Here is a 22,048-nt window from a genome sequence, read left to right on the forward strand (position 1 = left end):
ATGGCAACTTTGTATAGAATAACCAATTAGGGAGCTCATTCCTAGAAAAGAGTAGTTGTTCCACTTGCAGAAGTCATTATATATTTGGTGTCCAGTGTTGAGATTCTGTATGACTTCTCCTTCCTAGTTAACATGTCAATTAATATTGTCATTCTTCAGGTCTTGTTAGGCCTCTATTCTTTTTTTTTTGATTTTTTTTCATTTTATTTTATTTACATTTAAGATGCCATCCCTTTTCCCCATTTCCCCTCCCTAGAAAACCCCTGTCCCATGCCCCCCTTTCCTTTTTGCTTTTATACAATTTTTTTTAAATGTTAATCAAAGGATTTACAAGTTTGGTATTGCTCAATCAGAAGGGTAATCCAATACCCAACCTAGATATAAAGACTATCTTTGACTGGTGGAGACCTGTGAACATCTGCCTCCATGCCCCCTCTCTGTTTCTCTCTCTCATCACCTAGCTTCTCCTCTCCTTCATCTTCTCTCCTTGTTTCATCTCTTCCTCTCAGTGCTCCTTCCCGCATAGCTCCTCCTACATATCACTCTTCCTGTTAAACTAAAACTTTTCTCTCAAAATACAATTAGAGCATACTTATTCCTAATTGTACTAGTGAGGTATAAGATAGTTCTAATACCCAGTCCATCATTTTGTTGACTAACCAGAACCTCTGTCATCTCTTCTAACTAAAACACTTACTTTTGATCCTGTCTTTTTTTTTTTTTTTTTTTTTTTTTGGCTTTATAATGAATGTCAGCTGAAAACTATGTACTCAGATCTTTTCTCTCAAAGTAAATAGCCAGGATTGGCTATGAGACTATGGGTCTTCAACCCCGTCAGAAATCCAGAATGACTGAGTTAACTGAAGTTATAGGAAGCACTAAACATAGCTTCTAAAACTTAGCCAGTTTATAGAGACCTCTGAACACCTGAAAAGCCCCTATACTACCGAATGTTCGAGCATCAAATCTTCAGCCTTCTGGCCCAGAGTCATCTGACAGACCTTAGTGATGCAGGATTATTAAGGGTGATTACTCTGTCTAGGCAGATATAATCAGTCGACTATTCTGCATGTGTGTCCTCTTCAGGACAGTAGTTAGTCTGTAGATGGAAAGAGGCAATTCTTGCCTAGTGGCTGTCACCACACAACTGGCATACTCCAAGGATGCTCAATTTCTTCTTAGAATCCACAACAGGAAGCTGTCAGGAGCAGACAGGTCTCTAATCAGAATGGACATTTATATAAATTTTTTGTAGCGTCAATTCTATGGACTTCTGATGTTTTGAAAACCAACTATCCATGTAAGGTCACCTGGACTGTTGTCTGTTCACTCCTCTTGGCTATTCTAAATAAACTATGGTTAACCTCCTAACAATTAACTCAAAGCCATAAATTTTGCTATAGTCCCTTAACTCATAGGTTAACCATCCCAAATCAGTTAAAAAGTTAAGGAAGGACTGGGTCTAGGCCTTATATTCCTAAATGTGTTGTACAAGCACATTGCCATGAGAGTATCAATATTCATCTCACTTTTATATTAATAAGGAGCTCGTACCAATGAAAACCTTAAATTTGAGGTCAAAGTAAATTTTGTACCATTTAAGAAATTATAACTTCATCTTGATAATAATTATACAGATTTCTACCAATAGGTTATGGCTGTGCAATAAGTCCTAACTAATCCTCCCTGTTCCAACAAAACCACTTTTTCCCTAGAAAGACAGACCATTATTAACCACATAGTCCCCAAGCCCAGGGAATAGGGCGCTGACTCTTCTGTAACTTCTTCAGGCTGATTACGGTGTTGAGATATTAGAAGAGGGGTGGGGGGAAGAGTAAGTTGATAATCCTCTGATGCTGTGTCTTCACTGAATCCAGATGGAATTCCAGGACATCGGAGGTTTGGGCACGTCTGCTCTGTATACTTGATGAGTAGATACACCAAGGCTGTGTATTCTGCAATATACAATTCTCAGAACAAGTTTTAGTATCAGGGAAAAAAGAAAAAAAAAATTCACCCCCCCGGGGCTGACATTTTTTTTTTTAAAGATGTTGGTTCTAACAACTTTTCTTCCCCCCCCCTTTTTAAAATTGGTTGTAATATTTACATTTCAGGTTTTTATCCCCTAACCCCCCTTCCTCCCACCACCCAGAAACCCCCCATCCCATCCCCCTCCTCATGTTTCTATGAGGCAGTGACCGCACCTACCCCCCCCAATTATCCCCTCCCCACCCTCACATTCCCCCTCACTCTGTGTTTATTTTTTTTATGGGACCAAGAAACTCCTCTTCCACCTATGCCCGACAAGGCCATCCTCCCCTACCATATACCTCTGGAGTCTTGGGTCCCCTCCCTATGTGTTCCCTGGCTGGTGGTTTAGACCCTGGGGGGCTCTGGTTTTTGGTATTTTTGCTTTCCTCCTGGGGTCTCGAACCCTTTCCGCTCCTTCAGTCCTCTCTCTAAGTCCTCCATTGGGAAACCCCTGATCATATCAGTGGTTAACTGTGAGCATCTTCCTCTGAGTGTGTTAGTCTTTGGCAGACCTCTAAGGAGACAGCTATATCATGTTCCTCAGATTATGCACTTCCAGCCATCCACAACAGTGTTTAGCTTAGGTGGCTGTACATGGGATGAATACCGAGGTGGAGTGGTCTCCTGATAGCCCCTCCTTCAGTTTCTGTCCCATGTTTTGTTTCCGTATTTGCCTCCCTTGAGCATTTTTGTTCTCGTTCTAAGTAGTACTGAGGCATCCCCTCTTGGTCTTCCTTCTTCATGAGATCATGTGGTCTGCTGGTTGGGTCTTCGCTTATCCTAGCTTTGGGGCTAACATCCGCTTAACAGTGAGTAAATACCCTATGTGTTCTTTTGGGATTGGGTTAACTCACTCAGATGATAATTTCTAGATCCATCCATTTACCTAAAATTTCTCGAATTCATTATTTTTAATAGCTGAGTAATACTCCATTGTGTAGATGTACCACATTTTTTGTATCCATTCCTCTGTTGAGGGACATCTTGGTTCTTTCCAGCTTCTGGCTATTATAAATAAGGCTGCTATGAACATAGTGGAGCATGTGTCTTTATTACATGTTGGAGCATCTTCTGGGTATATGCCCAGGAGTGCTATAGCTGGATCCCCAGGTAATGCTATGTCCAGCTTTCTGAGGAACCGCCAGACTGATTTCCAGAGTGGTTGTACCAGCTTGCAATCCCACCAACAATGGAGGAGTGTTCCTCTTTCTTTGCATCCTCGCCAGCATCTACTATCACCTGAGTTTTTGATCTTATCCATTCTGATTGGTGTGAGGTGGTATCTCAGGGTTGTTTTGATTTGCATTTCCCTGATGACTAAGGATGTGCAGCATTTCTTAAGGTGTTTCTCAGCCATTTGAGTTTCCTCTGTGAGAATTCTTTGTTTAGATCTGTACCCTATTTTTTAATAGGGTTATATGGTTGTCTGGAGTATAATTTTTGAGTTCTTTGTATATCTTGGATATTAGCCCTCTATCGGATGTAGGGATTGCTTAGGATCTTTTCCCAATCTGTTGGTTGCCGGTTTGTCTTATTGACAATGTCCTTGCCCTACAGAAGCTTTGCAATTTGATGAGGTCCCATTTGTCAATTCTTGATCTTAGAGCATAAGCCATTGGTGTTCTGTTCAGGAACTTTTCCCCTGTGCCTAGGTATTCAAGGGTCTTTCCCACCTTCTCTTCTATTAGTTTCAGTGTATCCGGTTTTTAAGTGAAGGTCTTTTATCCACTTGGATTTGAGCTTTGTACAAGGAGATATGAATGGATCGATTTGCATCCTTTTACATGTTGACCTCCAGATGAAACAACACCATTTGCTGAAAATGCTGTCCGTTTTCCACTGGATGGTTTTAGCTCCTTTGTCAAAGATCAAGTGACCATAGGTATGTGTGCTCATTTGTGGATCTTCAGTTCTATTCCATTGATCCTCATGTCTGTCTCTGTACCAATACCATGCAGTTTTTATTACTATTGCCCTGTAGTATAGTTTGAGGTCAGGGATGGTGATTCCCCCAGAAGTTCTTTTGTTGTTGAGAATAGTTCTCGCTATCCTGGGTTTTTTGTTGTTCCAAATAAATTTGCAAATTGCTCTTTCTATCTCTATGAAGAATTAATTTGGAATTTTTGATGGGATTGCATTGAATCTATAGATTGCTTTTGGCAGGATGGCCATTTTTACTATATTAATCCTGCCAATCCAGGAGCATGGGAGGTCTTTCCATCTTCTGAGATCTTCTTCAATTTCTTTCTTCAGAGACTTGAAGTTCTTGTCATACAGATCTTTCACTTGCTTAGTTAGATTCACTCCAAGATATTTTATATTATTTGTGGCTATTGTGAAGGGTGTCATTTCCCTAATTTCTTTCTCAGCCTGTTTATCTTTTGAGTATAGGAAGGCTACTGATTTGTTTGAGTTGATTTTATATCCAGCCACTCTGCTGAAGTTGTTTATCAGGTTTAGGAGTTCTCTGGTGGAAGTTTTTAGGGTCGCTTAAGTATACTATCATATCATCTGCAAATAGTGAAATTTTGACTTCTTCCTTTCCTATTTGTATCCCTTTGACTTCCTTTTGTTGTCTAATTGCTCTAGCTAGGACTTCCAGTACTATATTGAATAGGTAGGGTGAGAGTGGGCAGCCTTGTCTAGTCCCTGATCTTAGAGGGATTGCTTCAAGTTTCTCTCCATTTAGTTTGATGTTGGCTACTGGCTTGCTGTATATTGCTTTTATTATGTTTAGGTATGGACCTTGAATTCCTAATCTTTCCAAGACTTTTAACATGAAGGGATGTTGTATTTTGTCAAATGCTTTTTCAGCATCTAGTGAGATGATCATGTGGTTTTTTTTTCTTTGAGTTTATTTATGTAGTGGATTACATTGATGGATTTCCGAATATTGAACCATCCCTGCATTCCTGGGATAAAGCCTACTGGATCATGATGGATGATTGCTTTGATGTGTTGTTGGATTCGGTTTGCAAGAATTTTATTGAGTATTTTTGCATCGATATTCATAAGGGAGATTGGTCTGTAGTTCTCTTTCTTTGTTGGGTCTTTGTGAGTTTAGGTATGAGCGTAATTGTAGCTTCATAGAACTAATTGGGTATTTTTCCTTCTGTTTCTATTCTGTGGAATAGTTTGAAGAGAATTTGTATTAGTTCTTCCTGGAAGGTCTGGTAGAATTCTGCACTAAAACCATCTGGTCCCGGACTTTTTTTGGTGGGGAGGTTTTTTAATGATTGCTTCTATTTCTTTAGGGGTTATTCGACTGTTTAGATGATTTATCTGCTCCTCGTTTAACTTTGGTACCTGGTATCTATCTAGAAAATTGTCCATTTCATCCAGATTTTCCAATTTTGTTGAGTATAGGCCTTTGTAGTACGATCTGATGATATTTTTAATTTCCTCTGTTTCTGTTATGTCTCCCTTTTCAGTCCTGATTTTATTAATTTGAATACTGTCTCTGCGCCCTTTGGTTAGTCTGGCTCAGGGTTTGTCTATCTTGTTGATTTTCTCAAAGAACCAGCTCCTGGTTTTGTTGATATTTTGTATAGTTCTTTTTGTTTCAGCTTGGTTGATTTCAGCCCTGCGTTTGATTATTTCCTGCCGTCTACTCCTCTTGGGTATATTAGCTTCTTTTTGTTCTAACTCTTTCAGGTGTGCTGTCAAGTTGTTAATGTATGCTCTTTCCAATTTCTTTTTGTGAGCACTTAGAGCTATGATTTTTCCTCTTAGTACTGCTTTCAGTGAGTCCCACAAGTTTTAATATGATGTGTCCTCATTTTCATTTAAATCTAAGAAGTCTTTTATTTCTTTCTTTATTTCTTCCTTGACCAAGTTATCATTGAGTAGAGCATTGTTCAGTTTCCAAGTCTATGTGGGCTTTCTGTTGTTTTTGTCCATGTCAAAGATGAGTCTTAGTCCATGGTGGTCTGATAAAGTACTAGGGATTATTTCAATCTTTTTGTATCTGTTGAGGCCTGTTTTGTGACCAATAATATGGTCTATTTTCGAGAAGGTACCATGGGGTGCTGAGAAGAAAGTATATTCTTTTGTTTTAGGATGAAATGTTCTATAGATGTCAGTTAAGTCCAATTGGTTCATAACTTCTGTTAGTTTTGTTGTGTCTCGGTTTAGTTTCTGTTTCCATGATCTGTCCATAGCTGAGAGTGGGGTGTTAAAATCTCCCACTATTATTGTGTAGGGTGCAATGTATTCTTTAAGCTTTAGTAAAGTTTCTTTTATGTATGTGGGTGCCCTTGCATTTGAGGCATAGATGTTCAGAATTGCTACTTCCTCTTGGTACATTTTTCCTTTGATGAATATGAAGTGTCCTTCTTTATCTTTTTTGATTACTTCTGGTTGAAAAATGATTTTATTTGATATTAGAATTGCTACTCCAGCTTGTTTCTTGGGACCATTTGCTTGGAAGATTGTTTTCCAACCTTTTACTCTGAGGTAGTGCCTGTCTTTTTCACAAAGGTGAGTTTCCTGAATGCAGCAAAATGTTGGGTCCTGCTTACGTATCCAGTCTGAAAGTCTACGTCTTTTTATTGGAGAATTGAGTCCATTGATATTAAGAGATATTAAGGAGAAATGAATGTTTTTTCCTGTTATTTTTGTTATTGGCCGTGGAGATATGTTGGTGTAGCTACCTTCTTTTTAAGGCTTTTGGAAGATTACCTTCTTGTTTTTTCTAGGTTGTAGTTTCTCTCCTTGTGTTGGAGTTTTCCACCAATTATTCTTTGAAGTCCTGGATTTGTGTTGAGATACTGTGTGAATTTGGATTTGTCATGGAAAATTTTGGTTTCTCCATCAATAATGATTGACAGTTTTGCTGGGTATAGTAGTCTGGGCTGGCATTTGTGTTCTCTTAGGGTCTGTATGATATCGGTCCAGGATCTTCTGGCTTTTATGGTCTCTGGTGAGAAGTCTGGTGTAATTCTTATAGGTCTGCCTTCATATGTTACTTTGCCTTTTTCCCTTACTGCTTTTAGTATTTTTTCTTTGTTTTGTACATTTGATGTTTTGACTATTATATGGCGGGGAGTATTTCTTTTCTGGTCTAAACTATTCGGAGTTCTGTAGGCTTCTTGTATATTTATGGACATCTCTTTCTTTAGGTTAGGGAAGTTTTCCTCTATAATTTTGTTGAGGATATTTACTGGTCCTTTAAGTTGGGAGTCTTCCCCCTCATTTATACCTATTATCCTTTGATTTGGCCTTCTCATTGTGTCTTGGATTTCTTGTATACTTCGGGTTAGTAGCTTTTTGTATTTTGCTTTTTCTTTGACAGTTGTGTCAATGTTTTCCATGGTATCTTCTGCACATGAGATTCTCTCTTCCATCTCTTGTATTCTGTTGGTGACAGTTGTGTCTATGACTCCTGATGTTTTCTTTAGGCTTTCTATCTCCATGGTATTGTCCCTTTGTGATTTCTTTATTGTTTCTACTTCCATTTTTAGATCCTGTATGGTTTTGTTTAATTCCTTCTCCCGTTTGGTTGCATTTTCTTGCAATTCCTTAAGGGATTTTTGTGTTTCCTCTTTAAGGGTTTCTATCTGTCTACTCGTGCTCTCCTTAATTTCTTTGAGAGTGTTATTTATGTCTTTCTTAAAGTCCTCTATCATCATCATGAGAAGTGATTTTAATTCTGAATCCTGCTTTTCTGGTGTGATGGGGTGTTCAGGGCTTGCTCTGATGGGGGAGCTGGGTTCTGATGATGCCATGTAACTTTGGTTTCTGTTGCTTACATTCTTGCACTTGCCTTTTGCCATCTGGTTAACTCTAGTGCTGCCTGTACTTACTGTCTCTGACTGAAGCCTGCCTTTCCAGTTATCAAGCTTGTGTCTGATCTTCTAGGGGTCCAGATGTCTCTGTGATCTTTTCCAGCTGAGCTGATTACAGTGGTATCTCTAGGATGCCTCAGGATATGGTGTCTCCAAGGTAGCAGTCCAGCTAGGTGTCTGCTGTTCTGGGTGCAGTGTCTCTTCTAGAATATCTCAGGATATGTTGTCTGATGCTCTGAGTTCAGTTGTTCCTCTGTGGCTCTGGGTTGAGTGGAACTTCCAGTATGTCTCAGGTGGAATCCAGGGTCCACCCAACAGCAGACCTGGCAGAGGTCTGGTCCAGGCCTCAGATCCAAGAACTAGTTTCAAAGACACTGTCCCAGTTAGAGCGACCGGGATCCCCACTTCCTCTGGGTTCTTGAAGGTTGGGGGCAGAGCTGCCACCCAAGATCTGCTCAGTGCCCTGGCCCAGACCGGAAGGACTAGGCGTCTATTCTTGATGTATCATGAATGTAACTTCCTTGTCATTTTTAGAAGACACAATCTTATAGAAAACTTTATGAATTTCTAGATCTTATAATATTTCTACCCTCTTCTTCCAAAGTGTCTTAAACCTTAGGTATAAGTAATTCTGTTGGGACTGAGCTCATTCAGTCTGCACCACACTTTGATTAGTTCTAGTTTACTAAACAGTCCAACTTTAAGAGTTTTTCTGAACTGCTTTTCCAGTAATTGTATTGACCTCCCTCATGTTTAGAGAACTTCATTGGTTATTCAAAAATACGTATTACAATATATATGACTGGAGCCATGAGTCCCTCCATCTGTACTATTTGATTAGTGGTTTAGTCCCTGGGAGCTCTGGGGGGGGTGGGGGGGTCTGGTTGGTTGATACTGTTGTTCTTCCTATGGGGTTGCAGTCACCTTCAGCTCCTTCAGTCCTTCCCCTAACTCTTCCATTGGGGTTCCCAGGTGCAGTTGATGATTGGTTCTAAGTATCTGAATCTGAATTGGTTAGGTGCTTGTAGAGCAGTTAACCAGGAAGGGGGATGCCATTTGAAATGTAAACAAATAAAATGATTAGTTAAAAAACTGACAAAAGTAAATAAAAAATATGTGTTACTATTACACCCTTTTAGTGATATCTTGTCACGTTCATCATTTCTGTGACTTATAGGTATCATGGCTAAATAGACCTATTGATTATTTTCCTCTATTGGCAGCTTCTATAGTGCCTTCTGGTACTATGAAAATGAGGCATCAAGAAAAGAAAAGGTGTGATCTAGTGTGAATCTTCTGGAGTCCTGTTTCTTAAATGTGTGGTGTGTTCAGCAATAAGTACATACTTTCAAAATCTGAAAGATGACAAAAGACAAAAGCCTATATTGTTTGGGTGTTCACTTGGACTATCCTGACAACTGAGAAGAGTTTCTCATGCCTTGTACTGGAGTTTTTATTCTCTTATAAAGAATGTTATAAGCACAGGTAACAGTATCTTTTATCTGCCATATATAATTGTCATCTCTGAGGCTTGCAGCCTCAATCTGCTAATGTAGGCCTAGTCCTAGAAACTTCTAGGCTCCACACAATGTTTTCTAGCCCTAGAAAGTTTCCAGCTTCTGAGAGTTACTGCTGAATAAATTTAGTCTTTCTAACTCTTTCTGACCTCTGGTTGTCTGGTTCAACTCAGCTGTTCTGGCTCAAACTCCTCTCCAAGCTGACTAGTTCAATCTGGCTTCTCCTGAATTATTCTGCTTGGGTTGAACCTAACTCTAGCAATCCGGTCTAATCTTCTGATTACTTCTCATTTTCTGGCTTATTTGGTCTTGACCTGTCTATTGTGTTCTTTGTCTACAACCTGTTGCTGTACAACAGTCCTGGTAAAACTGCCTCCTTCTCTCCTCTTTTTCTCTCTGCTCTGCTCTCTTCCAGTAGCCTCTTTTTCCTCTTACCATGAGAGTTGGGCATATTCTATTCTGTCAAATCTTTCTCTGATTTCTTACTTTGTCTGCCACTCAATTAGACACCAATACTTTCTTCTACAAACTAATTTTACCTTTATTGTTTGGAATTAAAGGCGTGTACTAACGGTGTACCATTATTCCAGCCAGAGGGATTAAAGGTGTGTCCTAGTAAAGACCCAAACCACAACTAGAAACAGGTGTTTCTAGGAACCTTGGGGTCCACATGGAGATGAAACACCCTGCAACAAGCCCAAGTGGCATAATTTTATTTAAGATAGAGTGATGTTAGTGTCCTTAACTTTCCCCTTGAGTTGCCTTAAAGTCCAAGTAAAACATTTTCAAACAGACTGTATTTTAGAGACAGTTGCCCATGAGGTTGCTCTTTGGAATAACACAATCACCTTGTAAAAACCAGGTTGCTCCTCTGAAGATAGTGGCCAACAAACCAACAGTTTCTTATACTACTTTGCAGAACAAGAACTAAACAAATGATAAGCCCATGCCAGCACTGTACTGATAATAACAGTTTTTTTTAATAAAAATAATTTTATAAAGTCTATTCTGGTTATGATTTTCCCTCCCTAATCTCCCTCCAGATCATTACCATCACCCAGCCCATTCAACTTCATGGCTCTTTTCTTTTTGACTTAGAAAACAGAAAAGCCAATAAAAACAAACCAGGATAGAAGAAAGCAAACAGACAAAAAGAAAAAAAAAAGAAAAAGAAGAAACACATACACATATAGAGAAGCACAGACAAAACTCATAAACACACAAAATTAAAACAATTGAGTCTGTTTTGGTTATGTTTTACTGCTGTTCATGAAGCCTACTCACGGGTGGGTATAATGACATTCCATTAGAAAACAAAGTTTCACTGACAAGTGGATGTTCATTAGCGATATTTTGTGGTTCAGGAGTGGGGCCCACGCCCATTTCCCTTCTCAGTGCTAAGACTCCATATAGCTTGAACCTGTACAGGCACTGTGCATGCTCCATTTTGTTAGGCATCATTTTATTACTGTTCTTTTAACAAATAATTATTTGGTTTTCTCTAGGCTTCTGACCTATCTCAGAGCAATCTAGCCTCAGGTTATCGGCCACCAGAACAGTGTCAGCCAAGTTTTATATTCATAACTCCCAAACCTTTTGTGCTACTACTTAACCAGCATATCATACAGGTAGGTAATTTTGGGACTTGAAGGTGGGTTGGTGTTCAGTGTACTTCGATGGTAGCAAACAGGCTATCTTCCAATATCATAAATATAAGGCAGTATGGATTAAGGAACTAGGTAGTACCAGCTCAACTTTCTGTGTTCAATAAATTGTGTAGGTGCTGTCTCCAGCAATAGTGCCCTACCATCAGTTTGTGGAAAGCAACCAGTAGCCTTGGAAGTATCCCAAGTTTTTTTTTTTTTTGGGGGGGGGGGTTCTCATGGTACTCTTTTGCCAATAACTCAACTAAATATAACCCATTCATGGTGCTGGTGACGAACTGTTACTAACATTCCTGCTCAGGGAAAGAACCTCCTTGCTAAAAGGCAGACATTCTAGGCAAAGACATGCATGTGTGTGCAATAATGGCTTGCCTTTCAATTAAATTTAAGGCCTGCTCCAAAAGAGGGAGTTCACATCTAGTATCAGGACAAGAATCTGTGAAAAATTTTAATCCCAATGTGGAAACAATTTCTATTTTTTAAAAACTAGATGGCGATGAAATACCTGTCAAACTTTTTTCTAAATACGTATCCTTCCACCTTTAGGTAAATGTTGTCATCCTCGACAACTAATCACAGATAAAACTCTTGAGAACAAATGATTGTTGTGGTAGCATGATGGCCCAATTAATCGCCCATAGGTGAATATCTATAGTCAGTCCTCCGAGTCTCTGGGATCATTGAAGAAGAGGAGGTAGAATGAATGATAAGAGAGAGGAAGCAGTACAATATTGCATAGCAGGTTCCTCTGAGGCTAAAACATTCCATCTTCCAGTGAAGCTCCTTAAGACAACAATTCAACACAACTCAAAACAGCTTTAGAAATTTCCGGAAACTGACCAGATTCACTAGGCCCCTTCTCTCCAAGAATAAGTAATAAAGGCTGCTGAGAGAGTCAAACTTAGACACAACAAGCTACAACGATTCTCAGAAGATTCTCAGACAAGCCACGAAACACATTCTCTCTCTCTGTCTCTCTCTGTCTCTCTCTCTCTCTGTCTCTCTCTTTCTCATGTGCCTGCACACACACACACACACACACACACACACACACACACACACAGAGAGAGAGAGAGAGAGAGAGAGAGAGAGAGAGAGAGAGAGAGAGAGAAAGAGACCCTGAAAGAGTCATATGAAAAGGATAATCTCCAACCTGTTGAGTTACCTGCAAGCTTCACAGTCTGCTACAGGTCTAAGGTTGTGAGCTGTCACAATGCTGGGGTGAGCTTATGTGACACAGATTTCTGCTCCTGAAGGTTATGGTTCACACATAGTCCTGAATCAATTCCAATAAAATTATTGGTACGTCAAGTTGGACTTTCATCGTACTTGTACTTTGGTATGTTATGGGGTGAAGTGCATAAGATGCATGAGCAGCATCCAGATGTAGACAATGTAAAGAGTGTGACATCCCTCCAAGTTCAGAATTTTATATGGAGGATGAATAGGATGATTTTTAAGAGCCCAATGTGGTGCATGACTCCAATACAAGAGCATCTTCCAGTCACAATGGGAGTGATATGCATATAAGCATAGAGTTCATGATAGCACCCACAGACCACTTCAAATTCCAACATTGTAAAGGGAAAGTAGATGCAACCCCATCTCTAACCAAAAAGGTTTTTGCAGTTGATATCTTCTGGAAAGGAAAAACCAGTTTTCTGCAGTGCACTATCACTGGCCTATCAACAACACTCCAGGGCAGACTCAATGCCCTCCGGGAGAAGAAGGAAAACACAAAACAGGCTCCATATTTTGTACACAAATTTTGTCTTGTTGCTTCTTTTTAGGTTTGTCAGAGAGGACAGGGAGACTCAGACTACCAGCATTCTCTGTTCATGTTTCTGCTACATTTCAGATTTGCAAGGGAGCTCTATGGTAACTGAGTTGCCTGGGTAGGAGTGCAGAGACCATCATCCTGCTCTGGAGAAGCAAAGAGCTGGGATTAAACATCTTTCCCTCCTGTGTGGGAAGATGTGAAGACAGTTTTTAAGAAAGGATACTATCCCCATCCTTTCTACATAAAGGCCATGTCTTTTCCAGGCCAGTTGTTTCAAACACTTCCTGACAACTCATGCTCCTTAGGTACTGGGAAAAGGAATTACCTTTCCACTGTAACCGCCCTTAGTATAAAAACTGCAGTGTCACTGCTGATACCAAGTCCCACTCGAATTCCAGCTGAGGTCTGAGGTGGAGGGTTGCTGGAAGTTACTGTAAATATTGGAGACAGCATCTCCAATATTCAATGAATGGGCATCTCACACAAAACATAGAGGGATATGTGGGACACTCAATGTGGTATCTACCCACTGAAGCTGAAGCTTGGGGAAAACAAACCCACTCACTGGTGGAAGGTGCTTCTAGAAAGAGCTTCTGCACTTTCTAGAAAGGTCTCTCCTTCAGTACTTCCTCAAGGCAAAGTTAGGCTTTGGGCCTTGATGAGTCTCTCCACACATCTGTAGCATGACGATCTCAGATGGAATTAGCACAGGAAGGGATCTGCATTCAAGTAATTTTACGAGGGTACCCATCTTGCCAGGGGTGACATTACATGACAATTCCTTCAGACAAAAATAGATTTGTATTAATAGTTATATACTTCTGTGGTTAGGGCACTGTCACCCTGTACTGGCTGAGATGCAAGCCCTAAACTATCTTTATCTGGGAATTAAGGAAATCATTTAATGCAATTCTTATAGCTCTGGGGAGATGACCAATGTGAAGGGGGTACACTTGTAAAATACATTTTACTCATGTTCCTATTTTCCCAACAACTTTCTGTTCAACTGGATGCAGGTAAAGCTATGACAACAGGAAGACCAAGGAACTCACCGGGGACAGGGAATGGACTACTGTTCAACAGTATCTACTCTGGCCTTAGGGATCACTCTGTTCCTGCAAGACATGTTTACTACCATCCCAGTGGAAACTGGCCCCGTGTTTGTGAGGGATGTCGCCAGTGCAAAGTATCCACCTCCTTATTTAACCCTTATCCTCTAAGTCCTTAGTCTGGTCAGAGACTCTGACTGAAGAGAATTTAGCTCCAGGGGCTTGAATATTACTTTCTGTGATTGTTCACACTCCACAAATAATTAATAGAAAGCTAGAAGATCTTTGCCAGTATTTATCTCAGTGAAGTCCATTTTACATGTGGTGCACATTCATTAACGGTCTAGAGTCAGAAATTCTGTGCTCTTTATCCTGTAGAAAAATATGAGAAAAATAATCAATGTGGATATTCACCATCCTTGCTTCCTAAATACTTCCCAGTTCTTGACGGATGTCGCCCCAACACTGGTGATTCTCATAATACTACAGCACCTGGGTTCAGACATCGATATGCACAGATGAGAGACATGCATGTACACATGAACACACACTGGGACATGTGGGAGTGGCCCCAGAACTTTTGAAAGGCCTCAGATCTTTTCTTTCTGTGGTGCCTTCTTTTTTCCTGACTACCTAATATTCTCTCCCTGTATATCCCAAGGTGTTTATTTAAACAGTCAGGTTTGCTAGGCCTGGATTAGTAGAAACTCACTCCTAGAGGACACTTGGGAGGTCACCACAGAGGAGCACACAGAGGAGAACCATGTTGGTTTGAGTTGGAAAACTGTTTAGTTGAAGGCAAAAACTGGGTAAGCCACTCTGATCCAGGATTCTTAACAGGAATGAAAAGTCCAAGGAAGTTCTCTTTAATCCATCACAGAGTCACAGAGTAGCGGTGGAATTATCACCTCCAGAGGTATGTTAAGTTTGCCCATACTTACAACTTTCTCTCACACTTAAATATTCCTGTCCATTGTCTCATTCTCCACTGAGGCCCCATATAAACACCCTTTCAGGATATAACTGTCTGCTCACCTGGCAGTGTCCTAGTTCTCTCTTCATGAGTGGTCTTCCTTAGGGTAATAGTAAAGAGGATTCGGCCACAGGTCATCCATGATTATCTGTGATTGGAAGGAGGACAGAAGATGGAAATCCCACTCCCAGGAGTAACCCACCCAAGCCCTAGAGAATAATGGATGGTCAGAGAAAGCTAACCTCAGCAATCCTGTTGGAGCCAGGGAATTTGTGTGCACAAAACCAGTTGAAGAAAGTGAGCCTGGTAGTGTCTTGCATGCAGTTGGCATAACTATGTTCAGCCTGACCTATCCACTCTATTGTACTAGAATCTGACTCTTTGTATCCTGCAGAAAAGGAATATGGAATAGCACAGGGTTTGCCATATACCTGGTCCAGGCAACACCCCATAACCTGTGACCATACATACCAATGATGCTGAGCTCATAATCCTTAGTAACAATGTCATTCCGGAAGTATGGGTTTTCACTAAAGGAAAACATCATTCTGTACATCCTCAGCCCAGGATTGTACTCCACCTGTCAAGATGTGGAGGAAATAAAAGGGAAATCTCTAGGTGTCTTCTGAGAGCACACACATGATAGTGAAACGTAATGCTTGTCCACATTTGCTTTTCCTGAAACTGCCCTTATGCTCTGCCCAGACACAATTCCAACTGACCTCCAAGCTCAACATGTAGCCCAGTAAGTCTTCATCCTGGCTGCTGATGATGGACGACATCTGGGGATGGTTCATTATCTGCTTCTGGTCAAGGAACCTTGCTATACGATGGAAAGAGGAGCTACAAGCAGGTGAGCCACTGTGTAATGAGAGCAGTCCTTGGAGCAGGCCTCCACATAGACCTGTGGGCATGAGGTCTTTCCTTCATTGCCCCATGTCCCTTAGAACATGATGACTAAGATGTTCTAAGTCTCCTGTTCTGTGAAAATCTGAACCTCTGTAGGTGGAAGAAACTACACTCTTTTGGACATGGGAATCTGCTGACACCCTGGGGGATGATGGGCAGTCAGAGAAAATCGATATGAGAAGTCCAGTTGGCATGAGGAAACTTGTATGCATAGTTAAAGAAAACAAGCTAGCTGCCTGATAAAGTGGCTGTTGATCTAATATTCCTCGGCTCCTAGAGGCCAATGTATACACAAAGGATGACAAGAACCTGGGCTGTATCTGCCTTTCCCGACCTTGTACAAGGGGTGTGTATGCATGCCTGTGCATTAGACTGGCATGCTTTTCACATGCAGGCAGCTTCTATGTTAATAGGAAGGGGATAGTGGAGGAAAGGGATTGACAGTGCCTGGGAGACTGTTGGTAATGTATTGCCTCAAAAGTCACAAAATATTTCTTCAGTAAATATGCATCAAAATGCACAGTGAGATCAACAGGGGCTGGTGCTAAAGGGGACGACTTTGTTTCCCATACAAAGGGTAGGATACTCTTAAGTAGTGATTGGTGTCCCTGGCCAATGTGTGATTGGTGTTCCTAATCACACATTCCCTGCTGCACAAGGGCCCCACTTACTTTTTGGGCGGAACACCATGAGATTGGTCTCCATCGTCTAAACTTTGGAGCTCTTACCCCAACCCCCCACAGTTCTCCTTAACCAATTCACCCTCTTTGCTGCCGATGCCCAGAGAGAACACTTAAGGATACAGCTTTAGCCCAGAAGCCTGGGATGCCCTGGATTATGGTCTTTCTGCGCTGAAAGTAAGGTCCACGCGCTTTGGCCACCCTTGCTTTAATCCGGGCTAAAGCTCCACTACAGCGGGCATTCACAAAGCTGAGCTCCAGCTGAAGAAGTTCCAGCTCCTCTATTTTAGATCTGCCTTCTGTAGGCCCACCACTTGACTGTGGCAACCTTTGTATCGCATGCTGGTCTTTAGAATCACATGCCTGCTCTGGGTCCTTTTCCAGCTCAGGCTGCTGATCTTGTTCACCTTCCTGCTTGTGCTCCTTTACCTCTTCACCCTCATTCTTGACATCCACCACCTCTGTGACTTTCAACTCCCCGATAGCAGCCTCGTCCCCCTCCTCACACGTGTCAGGGTGATGTACCACCTCTGCAAGGGATACCCCGTCCTCCACAGGACCACCTATTACCAGAGGCTTCACCATCTGATTGTCCCCAGCAGGAGCACCTGGGCTCTGCTCTGGTGCCTGAACTTGGGCCTCTCCTTCCAGAAGTCTGCTTTCCAGGAGTTCCAGCTCCCGGAATTCCTGGGGAGCCATGCTCACACTCCCCTCCTCGGGACTCTCCATAGGATGCTCAACCTTGTACAAGGACTCTTGCGCCTCAAGCCAGCAGGACCCTTCAATGCTACACCCTGATGGTCTTCCGAGTCGCCAACCAGCCTCTGAGTTTTTCCCGGCAGCCCCTCATAGCAGACTCAGTTGCTATCGGGACTGGGTGGGCTACTGTGACGTCAGCAGGAGACGGGACTCAAATTGTCTTGCATTAAGAAGTACACAGGTAATCTTGCCCGCCTCCAACCAGCCTGGTGCACAAGCACAGCCCTCACCCAGTCCCCGGGTTCTAGTCCTGTGCTCACACCTTGCCACTTCTCAAGGTGGCCTTAAGCTTGTGCCTGTGACCCCGAAGAGGTCACAACTTGTTTTAGACAGTGGGTAGAATGGGCTATCCAAACACCCGCATAACCTATGCCACGGTGTCATTTCTCCCTGAAACATACAAGTTGGCAAGTACTTGGCGTGTTTGTTGGGGTGCTGTTGTACTTTACTACTGTTGATGCACTTTCACTCATTGGTCAGATGAACAGGTAGGTATGTGCTCCTCTACTGAATGACTGTCCTTGCCAAACCTTGAGCTGTTGGTGACGTCATTTGGGCATTAGGTCCACTTCTTGCATACCTTTCTATTTAGCAAAGAGGGATGAAATCCTGTCCCTAAGCAGGATTCATACATACTAAGCAAGGTGTTGCTCAGCTGACAGAGTTGAGAATGAATCATCCCTCAAGTCCTGCACAGAACTATAAGCAAAGTGGTTCCCTTAGAGGTCAAGGCTTTGAGGATTATAATGAAGTGGAGTGCTGGTGCATGGTGTATTATTTAACAAAATAGGAGCAAGGTGGTCTCCTTTCATAGCTACAGAAAAATCAGGAATACTTTTTGTTCATAACGCAAAAGTATATTTAGTCCAATGTCAACAACCCTCATAGTCTGTACAGTCTCAACACGGTTTAAAAGTCCAAAGTTCAAAGTCTCTTCTAAGGCTCAAGGCAGTCTTTTAACTTCAAACCCCCTATTAAATCAAAATGAAAAAGCAGATCACATACTTTCAACATACAATGACATAGAATACATGTTACCATTCCAAAATGGAGGAAGGTATCATAATGAGAAAATAGTGGACCAAAGCAAGACTGAAAACTGGGTACTCTCCGCCTGAACTCTCCATCTCCATGTCTGATGTCCAACTCCTTTCAGCTTTGTTGACCGCAACACACTTCTTTCACTTGTAATGGTTCTACTCCTTTGGAGCAGGTTTTCTCAGCAGGTATCCCAGGGCTCTGGCATCTCTAACATCTTGAGGTCTCCAAGGCAATCAAGGTTTTACCTTCACAGCTTCACACAGTGGCTTCTCTGAGCCTCCATTGAAGCACACACACCTAGCTAGGCTTTCCTTCATCACAGAGGGAGATTCCATAACCCCTTTCTTCTCTTTTTAAAAATTTTTTATTGAATGTTTTATTTACCTACATTTCAGATATCATCCCCTTTCCCCATTTGCCTTCCCTAGAACCCCAATCCCATCCCCCTCCTCCTTTATGCTTTTATACCATTTTAATTACATGCATGTATTAAGGCCAGTTCTAGGCTGAGGAACTAGCAATACAACAGATGCAAATAGTCAAGGAACGAACAAGACAATAAACACAAATAGTCAGTTCCACAAACACTCCTGTGTTCACTGTTTCTAAGGGCTTATCGGGATGACCAAAGTATCTGAGCCTACTTTCCTGTCCTAGCCCAAAGTCATTTTCATGTCTTCCTTGTTCTAGCCTAAGATTTAGATTCCTGCCTGAAATTACTTCCTTGTTGTAGCCTAAGATTTATAGTCCTGCCTGAAATTACTTCTTTGTTCTAGCCTAATGTCAGATTCCTACCTGAAACCCACTTCCTTGTCCTTGGCCAATTTCATATTCCTGCCAAGCAGCCCATTTCCTTATCCTTGGCCCATGTCAGATTCTTGCCAAATAGCCCCCCAAAGGCTCTCCTCCTCTTCCCCCCCCACTCCCCCCCTCCCCGGTCCCTTTTATTTTTTTCATTAACAAGACTTAGTCTGTTAGGTCATTCTGAAAAGAATGCCTTCCTTACACATCATGGAATATGCATTATCCAAAGCAGTGCACTTCTGTCTTTGGTTGGTAAGGCTCTGTGCAGAATCTCACCCAACCTTAGCTTGCCAGCATGTTAATTTAATAACTCTGTCTGGGGGTCCATTTTCAGGTTCAAGCTATGTACTTGGCTGCCAACATGTTGATGTTGTTGAAGAGAAGCTTTAATATGATGGGCAGGAATAAAAGTATTCCCCAGACAAAAAGGCCTAGCATGATCAAGCTATATGGGCCATCCTTGAAGCTTGACCAAAATAGAGATACCGACCTCAGGCCATGGGTAATTTTATCTGCAGTATCTACTGCTCAGAAGAGCAGCATTCTTGGAATTCATAAACTCCCTATGTATTGTTAAACCATCCAGAGAGGTGGTAGAATTGTGCCAAATACACTACAAGTGTCTTTAAACTTTTTCCTAATTATGATGACTACCACTGTCAATCTTAGAACTAACATGAATCCAAAGGTATTTGGCATGACACGCGAGATGGCTCCTTACCCTTAAATTCTGAACCTCCTTCCAATAATTTGAATAGGATAAAGAGCATCAATCCGTTCTTCCAAATGCCTATATAAATCCTCTTGCATATTCAACACATTAGTAACATTTTTTGCTAAATGATTAACAAAAGTAGCTGCCTTAGCTTCTTGTGTCACAGCAATTGCAGAAGCAGTGGTGCTAGCAATTAATGTAATTAAAGCTGTTATACCAGCAATAGTCAAGCCCACTACCCTCCTGTATCTGCTAAAAGCCTGAGTCACTTCTTCCAGTACTTGCAAGATACTTTTAAAATACCGAGGTTCTGTGACACTCAGGGCACGAAAACAAAAGCTGGCTGGTAGACCTCCATAGCTGACATGCTGGATTTCAAAACACAAACACAATTAGGAGGTGTACAATCAATTCAACTTACATTAAATACTGTAGAAGAAACAAAAGTATTTTTCACTTGGCAATTAAAAGAGCCCTAACACATGTGCTAACACCTGTTTGAAATCCTGATCCTGTCCCAACTTTATCTCTTGCTAACATAACATCACTGAGAACTGCAGCTAATATCCACACGTGACTCTGAAAATGTCCAGATCCAGACTTCCAAATGAAGACTGTTATTTCCAGTATTGGGTTGATTTCTAGACCAGTCCATGATTGAGTCTCAATAACTGATCACATTTAATAACACTACAAGAGTCATTATAACTTATCTTTTTGATTCTCTGTTCCACAAGGTCTGAAACCTTGAGGCAAAGCAGCTTATCCCATGAGGGGTATATAGGTAAGCAATGGTGGTTTGGGAACATATGTCCAATACAGCTTCCCAGTCACCATTGTCAGGGCACTCAGCAAGCTCACAGGTCAGCTCATTCTTTGTCCTGGCATCAGCATGTCTCGCTCATCACTCTGGCAGCCACCATGCTCCTTCAGCATCCTGCAGAAAAAAAACACCTACATGCCCTCTTTCCCATATTTAATACCTGATCGGGATCATGCCTTGTGCCAGTACTTGGTGCCTTTCACCTGTGCATAAGTATGCCTAGTTGTAAACTGCCATAGACACGCAGCAAAAAGTCCCTTGGCATTAAAATTGTCTTAAAATTTTTAAAATAAAAAGAACATAATTTAAACAAATTTGTGGTGTATGGGGATATATCTCCCCCTTTTTTATTTTATGAAGATATTGTTTTAAAGTTCCATGGGCCTGTTCCAGTGTCTCTTGTCCTTGACAATTGTAAATAATCCCCATAATATGAGTAATGCTAAAGAGTCTCAAATGTTTGATTGCCATAGCCAGTTCCATTATGTTTATTCTATCATCATCATCATCATCATCATCATCATCATCATCATCATCATCATCATCATATCATCATCATCATCATCAGGTACTTTTTTTTTAATCTACATTTCAGATGTTATCCCATTTCTCCACACACCCCCGCCCCTCCAGAAGCCCCTTTAATTCATCCTCCCTCCTACTATTTCTATGAAGGTGTGCCCCTACCCATCTACCTTCTTCCACATTCCCACCCTCAAAATCCCCCTGGGGCATCCAGCATTCAAGGGACCAAGGCCCTCTCCTCTGCATTGATGCCCAACAAGTCCATCCTCCTCTACAAATACAGCAAGAGACATGGGTCCCTCCATATGTGCTCCCAGGGTGGTCATTTAGACCCAGGAAGCTCTGGTTGGTTGGTATTATTGCTCTCCCCACAGGCCCACAAACCCCTTTAGCTCCTTCAGTCTTCTATCTCCTCCACTGGGGACCCTGTAATCAGTTTGATGGTTAGCTGTGAGCATCCTCCTCTGTATATGTCAGGCTCTGGCAGAACTCTCACGAGACAGCTATGTCAGGCTCCTGTCAGAATGCACTTCCAGACACCTACAACAGTGTTTGCATATGGTGAATGCATCTGAGAGGGATTTCCAGGTGGGGCTGTCTCTGGATGGTCTCTCCTCCAGTTTCTGCCCCACACATTGTCTCGTATTTGCTTCAGAAATTCTTATCAACTAGACCTGAGAGCTAATTCTGGCACTAAAGGATTATTTTTATTAACAGTTTTGCTTCCACAGACACATTCTTGAATGCCTGACACTTTAACTGCCCAATATTGCAGGCTTATGTATCAAGGAAACAAACTATAGTCGTAATAAGTAAAGGAGTTAGTGAATGCATGTCTTGAGGTCAACTGGGAAGTATCGTTGCCTGAGTTAGGTGTAGAAGTCCAATAATTGCTGCTCTTGCTCTTCTTTCAATTGCTAAACCTTGAACCCATAAAGCCAAGATTAGGATACATGTCGTTCCCACCCATACCCCGTTCCTGCCAATCAGGA

General features: G+C 41.6%; 1 protein-coding gene across 1 annotated transcript; it reads right to left on the minus strand.

Annotated features, from left to right (window-relative positions):
* Positions 1–14,113: 14,113 nt before the first annotated feature.
* LOC117702403 (testis-specific Y-encoded protein 1-like) lies at positions 14,114–17,249 on the minus strand. The gene is made up of 6 exons (XM_034493575.2): positions 16,513–17,249; positions 15,523–15,600; positions 15,272–15,380; positions 15,043–15,188; positions 14,863–14,948; positions 14,114–14,199 (listed from the first exon to the last, which is right to left on the minus strand). The coding sequence occupies exons 1-5, from the start codon at positions 17,116–17,118 to the stop codon at positions 14,886–14,888; spliced, it is 1,002 nt and encodes a 333-aa protein (XP_034349466.1). The 5' UTR covers positions 17,119–17,249; the 3' UTR covers positions 14,114–14,199; positions 14,863–14,885.
* Positions 17,250–22,048: the final 4,799 nt, after the last annotated feature.

This window comes from Arvicanthis niloticus, unplaced genomic scaffold (assembly GCF_011762505.2).
Source record: "Arvicanthis niloticus isolate mArvNil1 unplaced genomic scaffold, mArvNil1.pat.X pat_scaffold_758_arrow_ctg1, whole genome shotgun sequence".
NCBI classification, from domain to species: domain Eukaryota; kingdom Metazoa; phylum Chordata; class Mammalia; order Rodentia; family Muridae; genus Arvicanthis; species Arvicanthis niloticus.

What these genes read in the sequence shown, in the direction of transcription:
- LOC117702403 (XM_034493575.2), bottom strand. Translation starts at nt 17,118, where the DNA reads ATGGAGAGTCCCGAGGAGGGGAGTGTGAGCATGGCTCCCCAGGAATTC. An exon ending in CAGGCTTCTGGGCTAAAGCT is followed by an intron (nt 15,601 to 16,512) that starts GTATCCTTAAGT and finishes GACCAGAAGCAG; the next exon opens with ATAATGAACCATCCCCAGAT. An exon ending in TTATGAGCTCAGCATCATTG is followed by an intron (nt 15,189 to 15,271) that starts GTATGTATGGTC and finishes CCTTTTCTGCAG; the next exon opens with GATACAAAGAGTCAGATTCT.